We start from the raw sequence: 24,338 nt of genomic DNA, 5'->3' as shown, positions 1-24,338 counted from the left end.
ACCATAGGTTCTCCAAGAGCTGGCAAATCCATTGAAATACAGGTCAGTCTTCCAATAATACCAGCTACTGTAAGGCCACTACAATTTGTCCAGGCAGTTAAGGCCAGAAGGAGCTTCAAGTAGCTATATAAGCAGAGCAAAGCAAAATTTACCACATTATGACAATTATTTCCACAGCAAGCCATCCTTCTTAACAGGTTTAACCCATTTTTCCCTACATAGCAGATATTTTTACTGTTAATCAAAAATGTGTTTTAATTGTAATAATCACTGTCAAAATTTAAATCATAAATCTCCTGATTTTTCCTAAAACAACTTAGGTTTAAGGTTACTCTTTAGACTAGGTCCTCTGTAACAAAAGTAAAAGGTAGCCAGAATGAAAAGGCAAGGAAAAAAAACTTAAGGGTAATGGGGTATTTAGAGGGAAAGTAAAAGAGGGATATTCTATTCACTTCTAAGTGTTCTAGGAAACTCCTAGGAAACCTCTGCAGGCTGGAGAGTTGAAGATGAATAAGAGGACCATTTGCAGAACCTACATGTGACTACTGCTGCTTATGAGCTGCAGTTTTCAAAAAAAAAAAAAAAATCCATATGAGGCAAAGCTGGAATAAAGACCTGTGGAAATTCCCTGGTGACAGACAGGTGGACTAGAATGGGACTTAGCTTACTTCCTTCTCTTCTTGGTCATCAAAATAGGCATTTTCACTGTCATACAAGGAAAAATTTTTAAGGTACTTTAGATTTGTGGACAAGCCTGAGAGTTCTAGCCTTTTCAAAGGGGGAAATATATTCTTAAATTAGAGAAGAAAAGGCAAATAACCTAATAAAATAGTTTTCTTCTTCAACATTTATTAGGACACTTGCTTTTAGTGTCTGAAGTACAACTGTTTTTTTAAAATGAGAGACTGTTTGAAACCAATGTCTGAAAGAAAGGGGTAGATGTGACAGGAAGGGGTATACCAGAAGTTTTAACTCTACTGGCAATGTTTTATCTCATAATCTGGGTCATATAAACATAGGTGTTCATTTATTATTCCTTGTCTTTTTGTATGTGTGAAGTAGTTCATAAAATGTTTGAAAAAAATCAAAAGAAGAAATAAGGAGCCAGTAAACACTAATAAAAGTCATATAAAGTAGGGCAGCAAGCTGATGGCAGGAGCCTCATTATCTTCTAGTTAATGTCGAAGTTAATGATAATGTCTAGTTAATGTCTAGTTACCATTTCTATTAAAATGAAAGAAGGAAAGAAAAGTTTTACACATGAACAAAATTCATTTGATTACCTAGCAAAGGAAAACAATAGTAAGCCAAGGCTGAGATGTCTGGAAGAAAACAGTATTTGACGTGCAACAGGGCTAGGAAACTCATTGTCTCTCTTCCTTAGGCTGCAGACTGTCAATCATTAGTAGCAATATTTTCTAATTGGCTTACTCTTTTCAGAACCAATGGTTTTTGAAATAAGTTAGCACCATACCTGAAGACACATTCTGTGTCCCCACTCTCTTTCTAATAGACAGTTCTCTCAGGTGTGTCCACTTGATATATATATATATATATATATATACCCAGTCAACTAGACTTATGAGGAAGGGCTCCATTCTTTAAAAAAAAAAAAAAAAAAGTACTATTTTTGAGCTAGTTGGGAGGGTTTTGCAAAGTCACAAATGAGAATAATTTCTAACCTAAAAACATAATTAGCTTTAAGACAAAAATTAGTATATCTTATATCTTTAGGGGAACTCCAGGGATTATTAACAACTAGTAACAAAAGATTCTCTCAAGAAGACTAATCGCAAAAAAAATGAGAAAAAGGTATTATAGGAAGATGATTTGTCAAGATCTAAAACTGCATAGTCCAATACAATACCAATAATCACATGTGATTAAATTTAAATGTAATCTAAAGAAAATTTAATAAAATTTAAAATTCAGATAAATACACTCATAAAACTATGAGTTTTATGAAACTATAAAACTATTCAGAAGAGAACTCCTTGCCATGATAAAGAGTATTTATGAAAAATGCAGAGCTAAATTATACTCAAGGCTGAAGATAAGAGCAAGAGAAAGCTGCCCACTTTCACCACTGCTATTCAACACTATACTGGAAGTTCTAGTCAGAGCAATTAGAAACGAGAAAAAAATAAAAGCATCTAAATTGGAAAGGAAGAAGTAAAACTATCTCTATTTGCAGATGCCATGATCCTACATATAGAAAATACCAAAGAATCCACAAGAAAGCTACTAGAGCTCTCAGCTTTCAGCTATGCAAAGGTGCAGGCTACAAGATCAACAAACAAAAATCAGTTGTGTTTCTACACACCAACAATGAACAAACCAAAAAGGAAATTCAGAAAGTAATTCTATTTAAAATAGCATCCTAAAGATGCTAGGAAAATACCTAAGAATAACTTTAACCAAGAAAGTGAAAAACCTGTCCACTGAAAATTATAAAACATTGCTGAAAGAAATGAAAGGAGACCTAAATAAGTGGAATGACATCTCATATTCATGAATAGGAAGACTTAATATTGCTAAGATGTCAATATTACCAAAAGTGATCTAAAAATACAACACAGTCGCGAGCAAAACTGCAACAGCCTTCTTTGCAGAAATGGAAAAGCCAATCCTCAATTTCATATGGAATTATAAGGGAGCCCAAAGAGAAAAAAAAAAAAATCTTGAAAATGAGAGCAAAGTTGAAAGACTTAACACTTCTTGATTTCAAAACTTACTATAAAGCTAGAGTAATCAAAACAGTGTGGTACTGCTATAAGGATAGACATATAGACCAATGGAATAGAACTGATCTTTGACAGAAGTACCAAACCCATTCTGTGGGAGAGGACAGTCTCTTCAATAAATGGTACTTAGGACAACTGAATTTCCACATGCAAAAGTGTATAAAGTTGGACCCCTACCTCACATCATATACAAAAATTAACTCAAAATGGATCACAGACCTAAGTATAAGAGGTACACCCATAAAACTCTTAGTAGAAAATACAGTAAATCTTCATAATCTTGAATTTGGTAATACATTCTTAGAAATGACACTAAAAGCATGAACAACAAAAGAAAAAAATAGATAAATTGGAACTTCATCAAAATTAAAACTTATGTAAATCAAAGGACATTATCAAAAAAGTGAATAGACAGCCCACAGATGGGAGAAAATATCTGCAAATCATATATCTGGTGAAGGCTCAATATCCAAAATATATAAAGAACTCCTAAAACTCAACAACAAAAAGACAACCCAATTAAAAGATGGGTAAACGTTTCAAACAGATATTTCTACAAAGAAGACATACAAACGGCCTGTAAACACAGGGAGATACTCAACATTATTAGTCATTACGAAATGCAAATCAAAACCACAAAAAGATACCACTTCATACCCACTAGGATGGCTATAATTTAAAAAAGAAGAAGGATGGGAGGAAGGGAGGAAGGAAGGATGGAAGGGAGGGAGGGAAGGAGAAAGGAAGGAAGAAATGTTGGTGAAGATGTGGAGAAATTGCTCATACATCACTGGTGGGCATGTAAAACGGTGAAACTGCTTGGGAAACAATGACTGCTCCTCAAAAAGTTAAATACAGAATTACTATGTGACTCAACAATTCCACTCCTAGATATATATCCAACAGAAGTGAAAGCAAGGACTCAAAGAGATACTTGTATGTCAGTGTTCACTGAAGCACTATTCACAATAGCCAAAAGGTGGAAACAACCCAAGTGTCTATGAACAGATGAATGGATAAATAAAATACGGTATAGCTCTACAATGGAGTAGTATTCAGCCATAAAAATGAAGTTATGATCCATGCTACAATATGGATGAACCTTGAAAACATGCTAAGTGAAATAATTCAGACAAAAAAGGACAAAGATTGTGTGGTTCCACTTAATATTAAATATTTAGAATAAGCAAATTCATAGAGACAGAAAGTAGAAGAGAGGTAACCACAGGCTGTGGGAGGGAAGAATGGGGAGTTTTTGTTTAATGGGTACAATTTCTGTTGGGGTGATGAAAATGTTTTGGACATAGTGGTGGTGGGTGCACAATTTTATGAATATAATTAGTGCCACTGGACTGTACACTTTAAAAGGGTTAAAATGGTAAATTTCATGTTATGTTTATTTTACCACAATAAGAAAAAGTTAAAATGGCAAATTTCATGTTTATATGCTTAACCACAAAAATATTTTTAATTCAGTTTCTAAGTTTCACTGGCCACATTTTAAGTGCTCAATATCCACATGTGGCTGGTAGCTACCAACAGCCCTATTGGACAGTACATACATAAACCATTTGCAAGCCTACAGAAAGTTCTATTAGATAGTTCTTATCTAGAAGCTAAAACCGTCAGTTCCAAATGCAAGATAAATAATAATTGAGGAAAACAGGGAGAAAACTGTGTACTCAAATAAAGAGCATAGTCTAGAGGTTGCCTCAGCATTCAGCTGCATCTTCAAATCATAAATAAGCAGTAGATGCATGCTTTTCTGGGCAACAGAAGAGTGTGTGGGGCCAGCACATTCTGCAAAGGTTTTAAGAAAATGAGTTTCAGAAATTAGGAGAACAGGCAACAAGTAGAATATTGGAAAGAAACTAATACCTGAGTCAGATCAGAGGTTTGTATCTATCTTTTTCTGGGTTCTTAGTTTCCTTATCTATAAAAACAGAGGATTCAACTAGATGTTTTCTAACATCTTTCTAGGTCCCCAAGTGGATAATTCTAGATTCTTAATTTTTCTGATCTCATTGGTACCTTAAAAAAAAATGAGGAAAAACTGCTAACTAAGTAACTTTTTCAGGGTCAGCCTGAAAGATTAAAACTAAAATCCAACCAGGGTAAACTCTAGTTGTACTCAACACTGGCTGCACACGAGAATCAACTGGGAATTTTAAAAAGTAATAGAAAACACTTTCCTCTCCCTTTGTCAGGCAACCAAAGCTATATCCACACAGATTGCAACTGACAAGAAGGGAGTTATGTATATTACTAATACAATCCTCTGAATCTGAATGTATATTACAAATACAGTCCTCTGAATCTGAATGTTCCGATCCAGGAGAACATCTGTCTGAAGGAGCCAAGTAGGAAAGAAACAGTGAATTACTAAAATAAGAATTTTGAAATGAATTCTCATATATTAAAAAGAGAATCTCCTGGGCTTCCCTGGTGGTGCAGTGGTTGGGAGTCCACCTGCTGATGCAGGGGACACGGGTTCGTGCCCTGGTCCGGGCGGATCCCACATGCCGGGGAGCGGCTGGGCCCGTGAGCCATGGCCGCTGGGCCTGCGCGTCCGAAGCCTGTGCTCCGCAACGGGAGAGGCCACAACAGTGAGAGGCCCGCGTACCGCAAAAAGAAAAAACAGAGAATCTCCTAGTAAAAAGTTTAAATGCTAGATTTTCTACCTAAAGTTCATAGAAGGAAAAGAAGTATGCATAAAAGGGAAGACTTCTAGGGCTTCCCTGGTGGTGCAGTGGTTAAGAATCCACCTACCAGTGCAGGGGACACGGGTTTGAGCCCTGGTCCAGGAGGATCCCACATGCTGCGGAGCAACTAAGCCTGTACGCCACAACTACTGGGCCTGCGCTCGAGCCCATGAGCCACAACTACTGAAGCCCACACGCCTAGAGCCCATGCTCCAAAACAAGAGAAGCCACTGCAGTGAGAAGCCCTCTCACTGCAACGAAGAGTAGCCCCCCTGCTCACCGCAACTAGAGAAAGTCCGCGCGCAGTAACGAAGACCCAGTGCAGCCAAAAATAAATAAATAAAATTTATTGAAAAAAAAAAGAGAAGACTTCTTAGAGGCTGAAAGTTCGCATTTTAAAAGGGTCAAGTCATCAGTAGGCAGCTGTCCTGCAGATAGGACCATAGGACACACACAACTGCTTTGAAACCTTTCTACCAGTAGCCTGCCAAGGGGATCCATCCTTTACTACCTGTTACAGAATTTAAATAAAACAAAAAACTAGCCTTTAAATGATTCACAATTAGACAATAAAGTGGGAAGATGAAGGGAGAAACTGCTTCCCAAAGATCACTGATGAAGATGATGGCTAATATCTGTTGGCAGGCTCTGTTCTAAGTACGTTCCAGATTTCATCTCACTAAATTCTCACAACCACCTTATGAGGTATGTACTATTATCAGTATTTTATAGTTAAGGAAACTGAGAGACAGAGGTTAGACAACTTGCTCAAAGTCACAGAGCTGGGAGTAAATAAGAGCTAAGTAAGATCTCAACCCTGTAAGTCTGATTCCAGAGCATGTGCTCTTAACCAGTATGCTCTACTGTCTGTCTCTCTCTACCACTTTGTGTGTCTATGTAGGTATGAGTGTCCACGACTGACTGCAGATGGAGATACAGATACAAAGAAGAGGAAGAAGAGGGGGAACAGAGGAGAGCATCAGAGCAGTGTGCTTGGGAGGACAGACTAAAGAATGGGACCTAAGGTACGTGCCTGAGGAAAAGGAAAATTACAAATTTTCCCTAATTCTCTTAGCTTGGACTATAATGCATATATCAAATTTCTAAGAAACAAGTATAAGGTAAATAAAGCAAAGGACAAAGGAGAAACACTAGGCATTAAAATTAGAATCTGGGGATGAGGAGGAATAAGGTGAGCTATATAAAGAGACTATACTCTGTATCAATCCAGTAATATTCAGAGGGAAATAAATGGCTGAGGGAAGAGGTTTTTCAGTTCATTAGGAAAGAACACTCTAGCAGAAGACAGAATATGTGGATCGATAACATGAACATCACAGTCACCATAGAAGTATTATCCCAACTGTAAGCCAGTGAACTGACAATCTGGTTTACAAACTCAATGAGTTTGCTTAGGTGAGGTGCTAAAACAGCTTTTAGGTCTCTAACCATGACAGAACACAGGCAATTGCAGCATCTCTCAACCAAACCCACGGAAGCCTGGTCAAATGAATTTTACGAAAACCTTCAAACCTAATTCTAGACATATACTTCAAAACATCTTCCTCAAGTGGAACTGATGGGAGTTACAACAAATCACATTTTGATGATATTATTACTAAACTGTGAAATGGGCATGCAGCAGACAGGAAAGGGGCTAAAATAAAGGGGCCATGATAAACCATAAACTAGACAATAACTCTGGAAGTAAATTAAGGTTTGGCTACAATCTGGGATAAAAATAAAGTCATGCTGAGGGGAAAAAAAGGCACACGACAGGGTGACCTTATCTCCTTGCTTTTATTATTTGTTGTTAGACAACAAACAAAACGAGTCAGCAGGTGTATCATTACAAGGACCAAATACAGCCTTTTTAATATGTAAATCAAACATACAAGCAAGATATCCCCGATTTATAAATGGTTATCTTGTGTTCATTGAGCGCTGGTGCAATGAAGACTAAACTAGTCATTGAGATCTAGAACTTCTCACCAATACACTCAGGTGGCAGAAGGGCTGTGGGAAGATTAATAAGGAACTTGTTGCAAAAAAGATGACATATGAAAGATTTAAAGGGCGTTCCAGATTATGAGGAATTTCTGCAACTCTCAAAATAAATTGAAGCCTCTTTCTTGACAAGGCAAGATACTCAGCAAGAGGGCAGATCTCACAATGCACATCTGGACTATAAAAGCAGGTAACTGAAGGCCCTTCCTAGAGATAGGTAAAAGTAATATACTACCATGGACACCAAAATACAGACAAGAAACAAGAATCCAAAACTTTTTAAAGGATACGGTCTGTACCAGGAAACAGTGTTCTTCCAGTCAACAGCTCGGCCATTATGCATCCCACTGACCAAATATCAACTGGCAAAATTAAAGAGAAATAAAAGTAATATAATGTCACTATTATCATACTTGGCTACAAATGGAACTATAGTTAAGGGGTGAAATACTGAAATTAATATTTAAGACATCCGAGGTTCAACAATCACACTCATTTTTATAGAAATAAATAAGCTAAGACCCTTACCACATTAAAGGGCTTCATGGGTGGGCTAAGTCAAAACATAGTTATGGCAAGAGAAATAAGCTGTTCACAAAAGGGCAAAGGTTTCTTACTGGTAGAAATGATGGATTCTCCCAAGTAATATTGAGAGGTTAATATTATAAACCCAATGTCTTCAGGCAGGAGTACTCAGAGAATATGCTGAAAATATAAATAAGTAAAAAGCCAGGGCTTCCCTGGTGGCGCAGTGGTTGAGAGTCCACCTGCCGATGCAGGGGACATGGGTTTGTGCCCCGGTCCGGGAAGATCCCACATGCCGCGGAGTGGCTACGCCCGTGAGCCATGGCCGCTGAGCCTGCGCATCCGGAGCCTGTGCTCCGCAACGGGAGAGGCCACAACAGTGAGAGGCAACAACAGTGAGAGGCCCGTGTACCGCAAAATAAATAAATAAATAAAAAGCCAACTGCTAAATCACAAAGTTTGAAAAAACCCACTTTATCTGAGCAACTGAAATATTTTTCTATTCGTGGACTTAAAATGATCACTGAGGGAAGAAAAAAAATGTTTCTTCCTACTCCTGCCATCTCCACTTCTGAGAACCCCAAATACACACAACATAGTATTAATAAGGCCCTAAATACAAGTGCAAGTAGTACCTGTCTGGTTGTAATGCATCCAGTTCAGCATGATCTCAGGAGCCCTGTACCACCTAGTGGCTACATAGCCTGTCATTTCATCATCTGTATGTCGAGCCAGTCCAAAATCCAAGATCTAAGGGAGAGAAGAGAAATCAGGCACTGGAACAAACTCCTAAGGCTTGTAAAGCAGGAGGGAAAAAACTCCAGTGCCTTATAAAAAGCGAGAATATAGCACTTTCATAAACATATTTCCTGGTCCATGCTTAGAATGCATGGGGAACACAGCAAGAACTTAAAAAAAATGAAATCACAAAAAGCAAAACAAAAATGCCACTGCTAGGCATTTATCCAAGAGCAATGAAAATATATGTGCCACAGAAAGGCTTGCACATGAATATTCATAGCAGCTTTACACAGCCCTGAAATGGAATTGAAGCACATGTCTATCAATAGGTGGATGGATAAATAAATTGTGGTATAATCATAAAATGGATCTACTCAGCAACAAAAAGGAATGAACTACTGATACACACAATACAGATGGATCTCAATAATATTATACTAAGCAAAAGTCAGACACACATAGAAAAATACTGTATGATTCCACTTGTATGAAACTCCAGAAGAGATAAATCTACTCTATAGTGTCAGAAAGCAGATCGGTTGTTGTCTGAAGCCAGGGTTAGGGGTAGAGGTGTGGGGACTGGCTAGGAAGGGGGCACAAGGGAACTTTCTGGAGTGATGGACATGTTCTTTATCATAACTGTGTTGGTAGTTACATAGCTATATAAGTTTGTCAAATGTACGCTTAAAGTGTTGCATTTTATTGTAAATTATGTTTCCAAAAAATTGAGTAAGAAAAGAAATGAAACAAAAAATTCCAGAGTTGCTTGCTCTTTATAGATTTATCTCATTTGAATTATTTTGAATAAGTGTGTTTCTGCCATTTTTTTCTCTTAGAAACCCATAAAATCTAATAATTACTCTTCAAGAGGACTGCTTACTTGATATTCACACTATAATTCTCCTTTATTATAACTAATATATTAAATTTCAATTTAACTTTATTTTAGAATGAAAACAAGACACCTGATACTACCTTCAATATCACTTAAACTAAAGCTTACTAAATCTCTGGTTTAAATTTCAAAGTCTAATGATATTCTTAAGGACAATAAGAATTTTCAGATTAAAAGTCATGGCTTTATAAACACATTCCCTATATAAATTTGCCTGGTTAGTTAAACATATAGTTACAAGGTGAAACAATTACCACTGTCACTTCATCCTACCTTCAGCTCACAGTCTTCATTCACAGCTAGATTACTAGGTTTTAGGTCCTAGGAAGCAAGTAAGAAAGAACAGGATCAAATTTATGACACATGGTAAATTCTCTCCCTAAGGGTAATGATGAAGAGCTAAACATAAAAGACTTCATCTAGGGCTTCCCTGGTGGCGCAGTGGTTAAGAATCCGCCTGCCAATGCAGGGGACATGGGTTCAAGCCCTGGTCCAGGAAGATCCCACATGCCGCGGAACAACTAAGCCTGTGCGCCACAACTACTGAGCCTGCGCTCTAGAGCCGGCGAGCCACAACTACTGACCCCACATGCCACAACTACTGAAGCCCACACGCCTAGAGCCTGTGCTCCACAATGAGAAGCCCATGCACCACAACAAAGAGTAGCCCCTGCTCACCACAACTAGAGAAAGCCCGCGTGCAGCAACGAAGACCCAATGCAGCCAAAAATAAACAAATAAATTAAAAAAAAAAAAGACTTCATCTAGCTATAAACAATCTCCATTCTACAGTCACTATCTAGTCCTCATTAGCCTTAAATAGGTAAAAACTATACATCTTCGTTCTTTAGTTAAACCTAGAGCAAAGTTGCAATCACTCAATATTTCAATGGGTAAAATAAGCTTAGATTAGGATCTTGCCAATCTCCCCACCCACCAGCACCCCAATAATTTAATCAAAAGACAATACCTACCCTGTGAATTATGTCGGCTGAATGTATATACTGTGAAAAAGCAAAAAATCAGTTAGTTATGTCCAGCCTCCTACTGTCATATGACATATCTGAAGTACATTTTTATGAGTCAATAAGAAATGCTAGTATTAACAGCAGGATTAGAAATCAGAGCAAGTAATTATCAGTAGTCTGTACATTTATCATAACTATGATTTCCATACCACCAACTCTGTTCACAGAGCTGGAGTATGAGAGAAAAGAGCTTTCAACCTGTTTCCTGGTGGGTGCTCTGGAGCACAATAAGGACTCAAAGATGCTAAATATTAAAGGTGGTTTAATTTAAAAACTGCCCCTGCCACAAATAAATTAGCCTTCTTGAGGATGTTTTCAAAGTTTCAACATGACACTGACCAGATATTAGATTACATCAAGAAATTATTATTATTGTTTAGATGTAATAATGAAGAGTCTTTAACTCTCAGACATGCCAACAGAAGTATTGATGGGTGGAGTGATATGATGTCTAGACTTGCCTTAAAATAATCCAGGGTTTGGGGGAATACAAAAGAAACAAGATTAACCATATGTTGGTAATTGTGGTTGCTGAGTAAACACAGGGGTTCATTATACTATGATTGTACTTGTGATTTCTGTATTTGAAATTTTCCATAAGAAAAGTTTTGTTTGTTTTCCCTTAAGCCCTAAATAGAAGGGAGAGAGGGAGAGAGAGAATTCATTCCACAAAATTATTACTAATACTGTCTGTACCTTGAGACCTCGGAGAATCTGGTAGATAAGGAACTGAACGTGGTCATCCGTAAGCTTCTGACATTTCACAATGTTGTTCAGATCTGCCCCCATGAGATGGGTCACCAGGTACCTAGAAATTAATGGACAGTTACACAATAATCCAGAACCCTAAGAAAGCTCTGATCTTCATAAGACTGTTAGAAGTCCACTCAGTAAGTACCACAGTGACACCTAAAAGCTTAGTAGCTACTCACGCGCGGCTTGTTTGCAACATCACTATTCTAACTTTACTACCTGTTGTCTATTTTTCTGAAAATTTTTATACTAGTTCCTACTTGACATCTTTTCCTAGGTTCTCTAAAGAAAAGAAAAAAAACAAAAATGGAGATTAGAATGATATATGTGTTAGTATCATTTTTCTTAAAAATGATATTACTGCATGAGAAATACACAGTATAACTAAATGCGTGGCCATATTTTTAAATCCGCCATTACATTTCTCACCTCATTATATATCCTGTAGGGTCTAAAATAGGAGTATCTTCAAATGAACTTATTTACAAAACAGAAGCAGACTCACAGACATAGAAAACAAATTTATGATTACCATAGGGGGGAGGGATAAATTAGGAGTTTTGGATTAATGATTCAGAAATATATGTATATAAATAAACAGAATACTGCTGTACAGTATTCTGCTGTACACCAGAAACTAACACAACATTGTAAATCAACTATACCTCAATTAAAAAATAAATAAATAAAATAGGAGTATCTTTAAATTTTCAAGTTATACCTCTCCTTTTTCAGGAATGACTGGTAAAAGGATATTGTTCACTGACAATATTCCTGCATTTACTTTAAAGGAAGGAGGAACACAATTTATCTGCAAGCAAGATGAGGCATTCTAGAACCTCTCCCCACAGGTGTGGTGCTGGATATGTATCCTGTCCTTACATCATTAAGATTAGGGAATGATTACATTCAAGTCCAACAGGTTCACCACAGATATTCTAGACGCAATGCCTTACTCACTCATTACTATATCACACTGCTACGGGAACATAACAACCACAATCAGTACTAAAGAAGTGGAGTTTTAAAAAATTCAGTTAGGTTTTATCTAGTATGAGAATGATTACCCATTCCTGAGGCTGAATAATAATGTATATCAGTTGAGCTATAAAAAAATGCTGATTTCATTTCAATTTTATTTTTGATAAATTTGGAAGAAAAGAAACCAGGTCAGTAAATTTAAATATACTATTAACGTCTTACATGACTATATATGTGTATAACCTCTCTTTACACACACACACCACCACATTTACTACTTTCTTTCCTCAAAGAAGAATTAAAATTTTTTTTTTTTCTGTTTCCTAATTTCCCTGTTGGGCTGCTATGGTCAGTTCCCAATTTGATGAAGAGCAATAGGACTTAGCATAGATGTAACCTTAAGTTAGATTTTTTAGCCCTTCATATTTTTAAAACTTGCATGTTTATATTGCCTTGAGGAAAGAGTATACTCTGTCACTTAAAGACTATATTGGATTTTTGGAAATATTTTCACAAAGGTTGCTCTGATTTAAGAGATGCTCCAAGCTCAACATAACATAATCAAAGGCATTCGTGCTTATTCTGTGCCAAGCACTATTTATTATGCCCGTGTCTCATACACTCTTCCCAACAAAGTTGTAAGGTAAGCTCCATTAGTATTCCCATTTCGCTGAGGAGGAAACACAAGACAAAACAAGTATATATAACCTGCTCAAGGTTAAAAGAGTGGTAATGTCAGGGGCTGAATCCAAAACTGTTTGAGCTCAGAGAATATGATCTTAAATGACAGCCCATACTGCCTCCAAATTCTTCCAGTTGACAGAGAATTTAAGTCAAGAGAATGATTTCTTTTAAGTTTTATAAATGTTGCAATATTCCATCCTAATCACAGTCACTGTATTTTTTTAACCCCAAATTGATACAAAATCCGACAAATACGAGAATGTTGTGAATAACTGGTTAATATTGTGAAATCAGAACTTCCCCCAGAAAATCTGGGATAACGGTTGCCATATCCATAATACCAGTTATGACAATTTGCAAGGCTCAGGTTGAGGAAGAGGGAATCCAATTCTTGTTTTATAAGACTGTTTTGCAAATAACTACATTTTATGACATTGAATAGTAAGAGGATTATTCTTTCAACTTTCAAAAATATTTTTAAGGAGAAAAGGTAAAATAAGGAAACACTGTTCTGCATGATTCTACCTAGAAATCTACCTTAATTTGTCTTGAAATAAAACCTAAAAATCTTAACTCTCTAATGTCTGCGCTAGTTCACAAAGGTGTTAAGCAGTATTATCAAAGCAAACATAGTAATTTCAAGTCTGAGTATTGGGTTTAAATGGTTACCAATAACTTAAAAAACCCTATACAGACAGAAGACCACTAACTGCACAGCCTGAGAGAGCGAGCATGCTTTTAGTTAGAATATTCCACCACTGGGATTCCCTGGTGGCACAGTGGTTAAGAATCCGCCTGCCAATGCAGGGGACATGGGTTTGAGCCCTGGTCTGGGAAGATCCCACATGCTGCGGAGCAACTAAGTCCGTGCGCCACAACTACTGAGCCTGCGCTCTAGAGCCCGTGAGCCACAACTACTGAACCCACGTGCCACAACTACTGAAGCCTGCGCGCCTAGAGCCCGTGCTCTGCAACAAGAGAAGCCACTGCAATGAGAAGCCCATGCACTGCAACGAAGAGGAGCCCCCACTCGCCACAACTAGAGAAAGTCCGCACACAGCAACGAAGACCCAACTCAGCCAAAAAATAAATAAATAAATTTATTTTTTAAAAAAGAAAAAAGAATATTCTACCACTGTGTAATTCCCTTTAAGTCCCCTCCCCATCAGAGACCACATTCATTTTATCACTAAAATTTCCAGACACTGGGAGAGACTGTCAAGACATTATATAAGTACATAAGGTTAATCAGTCTATATAGTGATAACTATCAAACGTTGCTGCTAGGCTCCAATCAAATCAGCTGAATCACATTATTCATGGCAGATGTGTCTGGCAGGAATTAACCTAATCACTATATGTTGTTTCCACGAAGCCCAAAAGACCAATCCATGAAAACCAATTGTCAAATTCCAACTCATCACATATAGAAAGGTTTTTGAAATAAATTTTGCAACAGTGGACAAAAGCAAGTGTTGTGCAAAGTTCCTGAATGCTTATGGAAGACATAACAATTTCTAAAAGTAGTGAACAAGGAAGTGGGAGGAAAATGTCGATGGGCACATTTTAAATAAGCCAGTCCCAAAAGGAGCATTAATAGATGCCACATAGGGGCTTCCCTTGTGGTGCAGTTGTTAAGAATCTGCCTGCCAATGCAGGGTACATGGGTTCGAGCCCTGATCCGGGAAGATCCCACATGCCGTGGAGCAACTAAGCCCGCATGCCACAACTACTGAGGCTGAGCTCTAGAGCCCGTGAGCCACAACTACTGAAGCCCATGCACCTAAAGCCTGTGCTCTGCAACAAGAGAAGCCACTGAAATGAGAAGCCTGCGCACCGCAACGAAGAGCGGCCCCCGCTCACTGCAACTAGAGAAATCTGCACAGCAACGAGGACCCAATGCAGCCAAAAATAAATTTAATAAATTAAAAAAAAACAGATGCCACATAATTTCTATAGTATTAGTCTCTACAAAGCAATTACATTTAATTGCTTAATTAATTACATTTTAGTAAAGACATGCCTATTACTGTCAGTGTTCAGAACACCTCAAATAATTAAATCTGACCAACAGCTGGAAAGCTACCTAGTTCCCCCATCTTTAAAAAGGAATTAAATAAGCAGGACTTTATTAGGTAGAGGGCTGAAAATATGATTTCAGAGCCTGATGATACAAATCTTGTTTTCCACTTTTCTTGTGAGGATGGTTTCCTTTAAACTTAAACTATAAAGAGCATAAACCATCATTTCTCAAAGTAAAATGTACTGTACCAGCAAAAAGGCAGAAGTCTACAATAAGTGGTTTTCAGTACTCAAGCCAGCACCCCATTTAGAGCTTCATTTATTAAGCGCTTCTTGGATAACACCCAATTGTCAAAGACTCCTACTCTACTGCCTTTTCTTTTTTTGAAGCATAATACAATCAGAAAGAACCTATGTAGAAAAAAATCTCTTCTATATCTATAGTTTGGCATCTCTACTACCATCAGCCCTATTTGATAAAATAATTATCAAAAAGGGCAAAAAACACTTCCATATTAAAACAAAGTATTTAAAATAATCATAGGGATTGACAATTCGTAACCACATGCTTCTGAAATACACCCAATGATCCTTGGGACTCACTACAGCCTATTCTGAAAACAGCAGAGTGATTCTGTAAAAATGAAAAATAGACCATGTCACTCCTCTCAAAAGGCTTCCCATTTCACTTAAAGACAAAAATCCCTTCAGCAGCAGATAAAGCTGTACATAATCCAGCATCCTGTCCCCAATTCTCTCTCTCATTTCTTCATCTACTTCTCTCCCCTGCTCTCACTTAGCTCCACACTGGCCTCCTTACTGCAGCCACACAGGCCCCCTTGCTGCAATTCCAATACAGCATGCAGTCTTCTGCCTCAGGACTTTTGCACTGGCTGTTCCTTCTGCCTGGAATGCTCTTCCTCCAGATATCCACAAGTCTAATTCTTCTACTTCTTCAAATTTTTGCTCAAAATTCACCTTTTCAATGAGGCCTATCCTTACCACCTCATTTAAAATTGCATCTCTCCCCCAACCCTCACACTTCCCTGCTCTATCTTTTCCTCTTGTCCATAGCATTACTGCTTGCTAACATGCTAATTTCCTCTTTTATATGCTCATTGTTTATTGCTATCTATCTGTACAATGTTCAAGGAGGACAGGCTTCTTTTTTGTCCTCTGTAGTATCTAAAGTACCTAAAAACATTGTGTAGCAGATATCAGGCACTCAATTACCACTGAATTTAATTGAATGACCCAGGACAACTCATATAGTATTACTAGTAAGACCAGGCAAGGGCATATCTTATTGGAATACTCATGCCAAAGATCTTATCTGGTAAGCAGACCAGACTGTTCCAATGTAAGGGGTAAAAGCACCATTCAGCAGCCAGGTAGGCAGCTTAGCCAGGTTATTTCACAACAAACTATTCTCCTCATTTGAAGTAAAGATTACTGAAAGGTGCCCTCTACATTACCTGCATCAAATAAACCAGATTCAATTTTCTACCATATGGTCTATATTCCAAGATAAAAACAAAAAGTTAGTCAAAAGAGAATGCACTGGGCATGCTATCAGACAACTAGATTGCCAACCAGTTATAAACAAGAAAGCACAAGGTTATTCATTCATTCAGTCACTCCATCAACAAATATTTATTGTTGAGCACTGGGAGTACAACAGTGGAAAAGAAAGATACAGAATTTAGATGAGAGGAAGGTATATACTCATAATAGAGCATAATTCGAGTTATAAAAGTGTACATCAAGGTGCTGGAGAACACACAGGGGAGGGCACCAATCCAGACTTAGGAAGCAGTTAATTACAGGAAAATTTCTTGAGAGAATCAAACTCAAAACTATACCTTGAAGCTTCTTTACCTTTTTACAACAGCTAATCTGAGAAAAAGGGGGCATCTTACTGATCATGTCAGACAAAAACTGAATGGTGTTTTCTTAAAGGATGTGTAATTTGTTTAGATTTCAAATGTGAGTCAGTGACGACACCTACATGCTTTACCAACTCTCCATCCTCATTTTAGCAGACCTCTCTGATATGGAAATAAATTGCAAATATAACTGTTAATACAGTTAACTCATTCATCTTTCTCCCAGACTGCTTCTCTTTCTGTATTACCAATCTTGAGCACTCAACCTATTTTCAAGGAAGAAGAATATTTCTGTAAGTCCAAACAACTGGGCTGGGAATTTCTTTCAGTGATAGAGGAAAGCACTATTTCCAAGCAGATAATGCCTCTTAGCTAAATTAGGAAAACAACTCTCCTCCGCCACCAAAAAAAAAAATTCATAATTTACCGAAACACAATTTTTATCCAAGTACAAAAGAAAAATCAACGGTTATCTACTCCTTTAACAGTCTCCATTCCACACAAATCTCCTTTTTTGTATACTTTATACATTTCCTTCATTTCTTTGACTATCTGGAATATATTTCGACCTCTACACCCAATCCTTATTTATCTGTTTCTTCAGATACAGTTATTACCTTCTTTAGAGGCTTTCCTCCACTAAGTTTCTCTCATATTCTGAGATCACTTAATACCCTGTATGTTGCTTTGACACTGCAAATTTGACTTGGTCCTTTAAGTTGTTTTAGGTAAGCATTTATGCTTCATCTCATTAATGAGACCACATGCAACTGAAGGCCTTTAGTTTTGACATCTTACATACAACCTATCACAGCATTTACCCAATGAGAAGGGTTAGCAAACTTTCAAATAATAGAGCTCTGGATCAAGAAAAATGTGACTAGAAATAGACTTAGAGCCAAAAAGACCTAAGATGTGTACAATTTTTTTTTTTGTGTGGTACACGGGTCTCTCACTGTTGTGGCCTCTCCTGCTGCGGAGCACAGGCTCCGGACGCACAGGCTCAGCGGCCATGGCTCACGGGCCTAGCCACTCCGCGGCATGTGGGATCTTCCCGGACCGGGGCACGAGGCCGTGTCCCCTGCATCGGCAGGTGGACTCTCAACCACTGCGCCACCAGGGAAGCCCAATGTGTACAATTTTATATGTGGTATTGTACAATTCAGTTCATCACTCCCAACTTCTGAGAATTTCTAACTACTAAAGACTCAACATGGGGGCTTCCCTGGTGGCACAGTGGTTAAGAATCTGCCTGTCAATGCAGGGCACATGGGTTCGATCCCTGGTCCGGGAAGATCCCACGTGCTGTGGAGCAACTAAGCCCATGTGCCACAACTACTGAGCCTGCGCTCTAGAGCCTGAGAGCCACAACTACTGAGCCTGCGTGCCACAACTACTGAAGCCCGTGAGCCTAGAGCCCATGCTCTGCAACAAGAGAAGCCACCACAATGAGAAGCCCACACACCGCAATGAAGAGCAGCTCCTGCTCTCTGCAACTAGAGAAAAGAAAGCCCACACGCAGCAACGAAGACCCAACACAGCCAAATAAAGAAGACTCAACAAGGAAGAAAATAAACTCCCTGCTCTAATAGAGCTTACAAGCTACAGGGAGAAGACAGACAACAATAAATATATGATGATAAAATTTGCTAAGAAGAAAGTAGAGTAAGGAGTAGACCCTGACAGTGGGGGTAGTATTTCAGCTATGGTGGAGAGGGAAAAAAAGGCTTCTGATGAAATGACCTTTCGGTTGGGTCTTGAAGGAAATGAAGGAATCAGTCATGTGGATATGTGGGGAGAGTGTTCCAGGCCAACATTAGAAACCAGTACAAAGGTTCTACTGGGAATGTGGATGTCTGTATTCAAGGAAGAATAAAGAGGCCAGAGAGGCTGGAATGGAGAGAGTGAGTGGGAAAAGTATCAGATGAGGTCAGAGAGTGAACAGTAATAAAAATCACGTAGGATCTTCCAGAACCTATCACACTGTATTTTGTTTGGTCATTTAAATTGTTCTTCTCTCCAATTAAAGAGTCTCAATCTATCATCAGGGACCATGTTTATCTAATTTGTTATATTCCCCAGAGACTAGTACTATGCTTAACACAGGATGGGTATTTAAATATTTATGAATTAAATCAGGTTAAAATATAAATCTAGAAACTTCCTTTACCTATTTGTTACATTCAGCAGCTTTTACACTGATAAAAAAGGCTACACTTAGTGGTTGAACAATCATTTTTAGTTAGTGGACAGCTAAATAAGCTAGGTGATTATCTGCCCATTGGCTTTCACTAAAACAATGGCTGCTGACTGACCCTGTTGTAGGTCTTCTTCTAGATCACGGCAGAATCTAAAACCCCACTTCCACATCCCTCTTCAAGAACCAAGTAAGATAAGGAACTTGGGTATAAGAAACCTGGAATGGGAAGTTATAAAATAAGGGGGAAAATGGCAATTCAGCTTTCCTGAAATTTGAGGAACTTGTCTGCACTGAGTCCAAAAACTCTTCATTGTCTACTAAGCTTGATCAGAGAACCACTATAGTTAAGAAAAGGCAATGTTGTAGTAGCATGAAGTTGCAGCTTACTCTAGGGTTAGGTTCTAATACTGGCTATTTCAAGATTTTGGATTCCTATTGGTAACTAAATATTTGCAGCATGCATATGGCACATATATGCCACCTCCTGACAAATATTACCATCAAGAAGCAAAGAGACAGCCTACCCGGCTCTTTGGTGGGGCTGGTGGCGGACTCTGGGAGGGCTCACGCCAAGGAGTGCTTCCCACGACTTCTGCTGCCAGTGACCTTGTCCCCCCGGTGAGCTGCGGCCACCCCACGCCTCTGCAGGAAACCCTCCAACACTAGCAGGAGTATGGATTACGTCAAAGCAGTCAATGATGGAGCTGCCTAGTGGGTTCCTGCTTCACTAAGCTCTACATCTTGGTGTGTGTGTGAGGACCTGACTGTATCGTTAAGGATCTACTTTCCCGGGACTTCCCTGGTGGCACAGTGGTTTAAGAATCTGCCTGCTGGTGCAGGGGACATGGGTTTGATCCCTGGTCCAGGAGGATCCCACATGCCACATGCAGAGCAACTGGGGCCATTCACCACAACTACTGAGCCTGCATTCTAGAGCCCACGAGCCACAACTACTGAGCCCTCATGCCACAACTACTGAAGCCCTCACGCCTAGAGCTCAAGCTCTGAAACAAGAGAAGCCACCACAATGAGAAGCGCGCTCACCGCAATGAAGAGTAGCCCCCATTCGCCACAACTAGAGAAAGCCCTCGCGCAGCAATGAAGACCCAACACAGACAAAAATTTAACAAAATAAAAAAAAGAAGCAAACAGAAATGTCCAAATGATATCCAATCACTAAAAAGATCTAGATATATCTTATAAAATTTTGCCAACTGTACAACCACATCATATCACAGTCAAGAACAACTTGGTACTGTATTCTCATCTTTTAACTCCACATTTTCCAAACACCAGCTCTGTTATATTCAGTAACTGCACATTGTTTCTAATGATCAAAACTCACTACCTATCTATTATTCCTTTCTCAAAAGTATAGTTTTACTAATGAATTATGTAGGATGCCTATTAATTAAGAAATTTAAAATTCAGTAAAAGCTTGAATTGTATGATAAATGGAAAGTGCTAACTGAAACATAAAGGCACAAATACACATAACACATAATTAAAAGCCAACTATAACTATGAAAAGTAATTAGAGATTTTGTTAATTAGCACAGAAAATTAATGTTCAAAATTACTGTTTGGGGCTTCCCTGGTGGTGCAGTGGTTAAGAACACGGGTTCGAGCCCTGGTCCGGGAAGATCCCACATGCCGCGGAGCAACTAAGCCTGTGCGCCACAATTGCTGAGCCTGCGCTCTAGAGCCTGCGTGCCACCACTACTGAGCCCATGTGCCACAACTACTGAAGCCCACGCACCTAGAGCCCGTGCTCTGCAACAAAAGAAGCCACCACAATGAGCGCACTGCAATGAAGAGTAGCCCCTGCTCGCCACAACTAGAGAAAGCCCACACACAGCAACAAAGACCCAACACAAACAAAAATTTAAAAAAATAAATTAAAAGAAGCAAACAACCCCCCCCCAAAAAAGAATAAATAAATATTTTAAACAAGAAAAACAAAATTACTGTTTGCTCTAAACCTGGCAGCCTGTAGAACCACTCTAGTCTTCAGCTTGTTTGATTTGGCCAGAACAGTGGGTCTTTGTCTATTTTGTTTTAATGTAAATCTGAATGCTTTTAGGAAGTGCAGGTATTCTGTATAGCACTGAGCCTAGTTTATGTTATTTGTCTGGCCCTAAAGGTATTTAAATTTGCACAACCTGTAATTGTAGGTGAAGATGTTTGATATCTTATGCAAATTCTGAAATGACTTTGGAAAACACTGAAATAACCATAGTCCTGGACAAGTACTAATTTTTTCTCAGGGATACATAAATCATAAAAAAGTAAACAATGAAACATTTTTCCAAAAGGTATCCTTAGGTTTATCATTCTATTTTCAGAGATTCTCTGGGATTGAAAACACTTCAGAAGTGAACCACCCCAATTTTCATCATTTTACACGGAAGTTAACTGGGACCCAGAGAGGAAAAGTGACTTGTCCAAGGTCTTACAGTCAACGGATAACTTGGTTACAAAAGTGTTGTTTTTGTTTTTTTAAATTTACTTATTTTATTTATTTATTATTTTTCGGCTGTGTTGGGTCTTCGTTGCTGCACGCGGGCTTTCTCTAGCTGTGGTGAGCTGGGGCTACTCTTCGTTGTGGTACGCAGGCTTCTCATTGCAGTGGCATCTCTTGTTGCGGAGCACAGGCTCTAGGCACGCAGCCTTCAGTAGTTGTGGCTTGTGGGCTCTAGAGCGCAGGCTCAGTAGTTGTGGCACATGGGCTTCGTTGCTCTGTGACATGTCAGGTCTTCCTGGACCAGGGCTCGAACCCGTGTCCCCTGCATTGGCAGGCAGATTCTTAACCACTGTGCCACCAGGGAAGCCCCTACAAAAGTGTTTTGAATTTATTTCCCCTAACAAGATTTTTATTTCATCAAGGGAAAGACTAGTGTTTTTGATTATCCTGAGCCTTGTTCTAACACTCTACTCAGTAAGTATTCAATAAGTAGTACTGAGATTTGCTCCCAAACGGTGAACTAAGTTCTTATTTATAAACAATCATAACCTAAATTACAGAATGTTGTATGTCAGTTATATCTCAGTAAAGCTGGAAATAAATAAGCAAATAGAACCCAGCTACAGTTACACAGAAAGAATAGATTCCTGCTCAGTAGCCATGGTATCTGTTGAATGAATGAATGAAGAAATAAATGCAATTTCAGTTCAGTGGGTGTGCTTGTAAGTCAGTGAGCCTTCAAATGGATAAAGGAGCCAAAAGGCACCACAATGGATAAAACTTAACCTCCCAAAGACACTAGCCTTAAATAAGGTCTTTGACATAGGAAAAACAGGCTCATAATCCAGTTCCATATGCCTGATTAAGGCAAAATACAGCATTAGCCTAGGTCAGTGAATTATCAATTCCTTTCTTAAAAAAAAAAAAAAATCAATCCTCGTCACACCTGAAATTTTGGGCTACAGCTCAATCCTGATTCAAATGTTTTCTAAAGTAATTCACAAACATATTACTTCAGCATTTTTTCCACATTTAGACAGAATATCAAAACCCATCATTCTTAGGGCAGTGAAAATACACTGTATGATATTATAATGATATGTCATTATATATTTGTCTAAATCCACAAACTTTTCAACACTAAGAGTGAATCCTATGATAAACTATGGACTTTGGGTAATTATGATGTGTCAATATAGGTCCATTCTTGGTGAAAAATATACCATTCTGGTGATAATGAGGGAAGCTCTGCATGTACAGGGGCAGGAGGGTAAGCAGGAAACCTCTGCACCTTCCCCTCAATTTTGTTGTAAACCTAAAGCTACTCTTAAAAAAAAAATCCTCAAAAAAGTAAAAATTAATGAATTAATGTTAAAGAAAAAAAAACATCATGGCAATATTCTCTTTTCCAAACATAGCCTACAGCAGGGCTCAACAACTTGCAACACACATGCTTCTGCCTGGGGCATCCAGTAAGGAGGCTTCAGAAGCCTCCACATTCTAGAGACACGCAGGGCTCAGGAAGCACAGCTGTTCTTAGTTACTGCCTTTTTTTTCCCCTTTGCTTGAAGGAAGTTCAAAGTTTTTTCTTAGACTTTCATTAGCAGGATCAAGGTTAAAGTGGGTGGGAGTTCTTGCACTTAGACTAGATTCTCCTTCTTTCATCTTCGACTCACAGTCATATCATGTTCCAACTAAGTTCAAGTGGTGGGAGATTTTTTTGCTACCTTCCTCTTTCTCTTTCCATTTAATATTCCACATTTCTTTTTAATTTTTTTTTCCCCTTTCATTAGACAGAACACACAATCTCAAACATCTCCTCCACTCCCTCCCACTTGTTCTTTGGGAAATGAGCAAATGGTGCTTGCACTTGGCCTAGGATAAGGGTAGAAGAAACTGAGCCCAGGATAAGGGTGGGGTTAAGTTCAGCACTGGGGACAGTGGAGAGTAGAGGTTAAGGAAGAGAGGCCAAGATCTGCAATTTTATTTGGATTTTCACAATAGTCCTCCTGTCCACTTAGGAACGCCAAAATTTCACCAGGACAAAATGTATAACCCTAAATTTAAGGTGTTCCTTCTCTCTTATGGTATAGTATACTTGTGAATTGGGGACGGGAGGTTATGTTAATTCAGATATTGGGAAAGCTACAGTAGAGCACTCACACATACACAACACCTGCACAACATCCACAACACTTGCTGGAATCTATCTTGTACTCATACAGGTGCAACCTGGGCAGGTGAGGGCATTACTGCCCCATGGGGCAACACTTGCCAATGGAGTAAGAAGCCAGTGGGTAAATGCTCCCATCTGAGGTGCATTCTACACAACTTTTAGAAAACTGAAGACCCTGGCAGTTTTCAGCCCAGTTGCACACAATGGTGACTGACTTAATAACATATCCTCGTAGCAACTTTCTCTTCCTCTCTGTTTCCTTTTCCCTAGCCCTCAACTACTGGTTCCTGAGAATCTCAGGCCCTCTTTCTAGGGGGGGTTCCCCAGGCTAAAACAATAGAGATGGTCACAAAACTGGGAGAATCAGCTTTCTAAACACATGAGGCTCACCATTTGTCCCAGTACAGAAATTCAATACTTTAAAGATCAGCATGCATTTCCCACACACAAGCAGGATAAAAGAAATGGCAGAATCTATATGGAACCAGGACTCCACTACATTTCTTTCTTTTTTTTTTTTAAAAATAATT

General features: G+C 38.7%; 1 protein-coding gene across 7 annotated transcripts in view; it reads right to left on the bottom strand.

Moving 5' to 3' along the window:
• MAPK14 (mitogen-activated protein kinase 14) overlaps window positions 1-24,338 on the bottom strand; it is a 72,451-nt gene that overhangs the window by 18,556 nt on the left and 29,557 nt on the right. For all 7 annotated transcript variants that reach the window (XR_009542933.1, XM_060162709.1, XM_060162707.1 and 4 more), the window contains 5 exons: window positions 11,339-11,450; window positions 10,589-10,618; window positions 9,888-9,935; window positions 8,614-8,728; window positions 7,744-7,815 (listed from right to left, as the gene is read on the bottom strand). Coding sequence is in view for 6 of the 7 variants with exons in the window: in XM_060162709.1 (XP_060018692.1) it covers window positions 7,744-7,815; window positions 8,614-8,728; window positions 9,888-9,935; window positions 10,589-10,618; window positions 11,339-11,450 (377 nt within the window). In the remaining variant the exon portion in view is untranslated. The remainder of the gene's footprint in view (window positions 1-7,743; window positions 7,816-8,613; window positions 8,729-9,887; window positions 9,936-10,588; window positions 10,619-11,338; window positions 11,451-24,338) is intronic.

This window comes from Lagenorhynchus albirostris, chromosome 10 (assembly GCF_949774975.1).
Source record: "Lagenorhynchus albirostris chromosome 10, mLagAlb1.1, whole genome shotgun sequence".
NCBI classification, from domain to species: domain Eukaryota; kingdom Metazoa; phylum Chordata; class Mammalia; order Artiodactyla; family Delphinidae; genus Lagenorhynchus; species Lagenorhynchus albirostris.
Note: the sequence above shows the minus strand (reverse complement) of the source record. Positions and strands in the feature narration are given on the sequence as shown.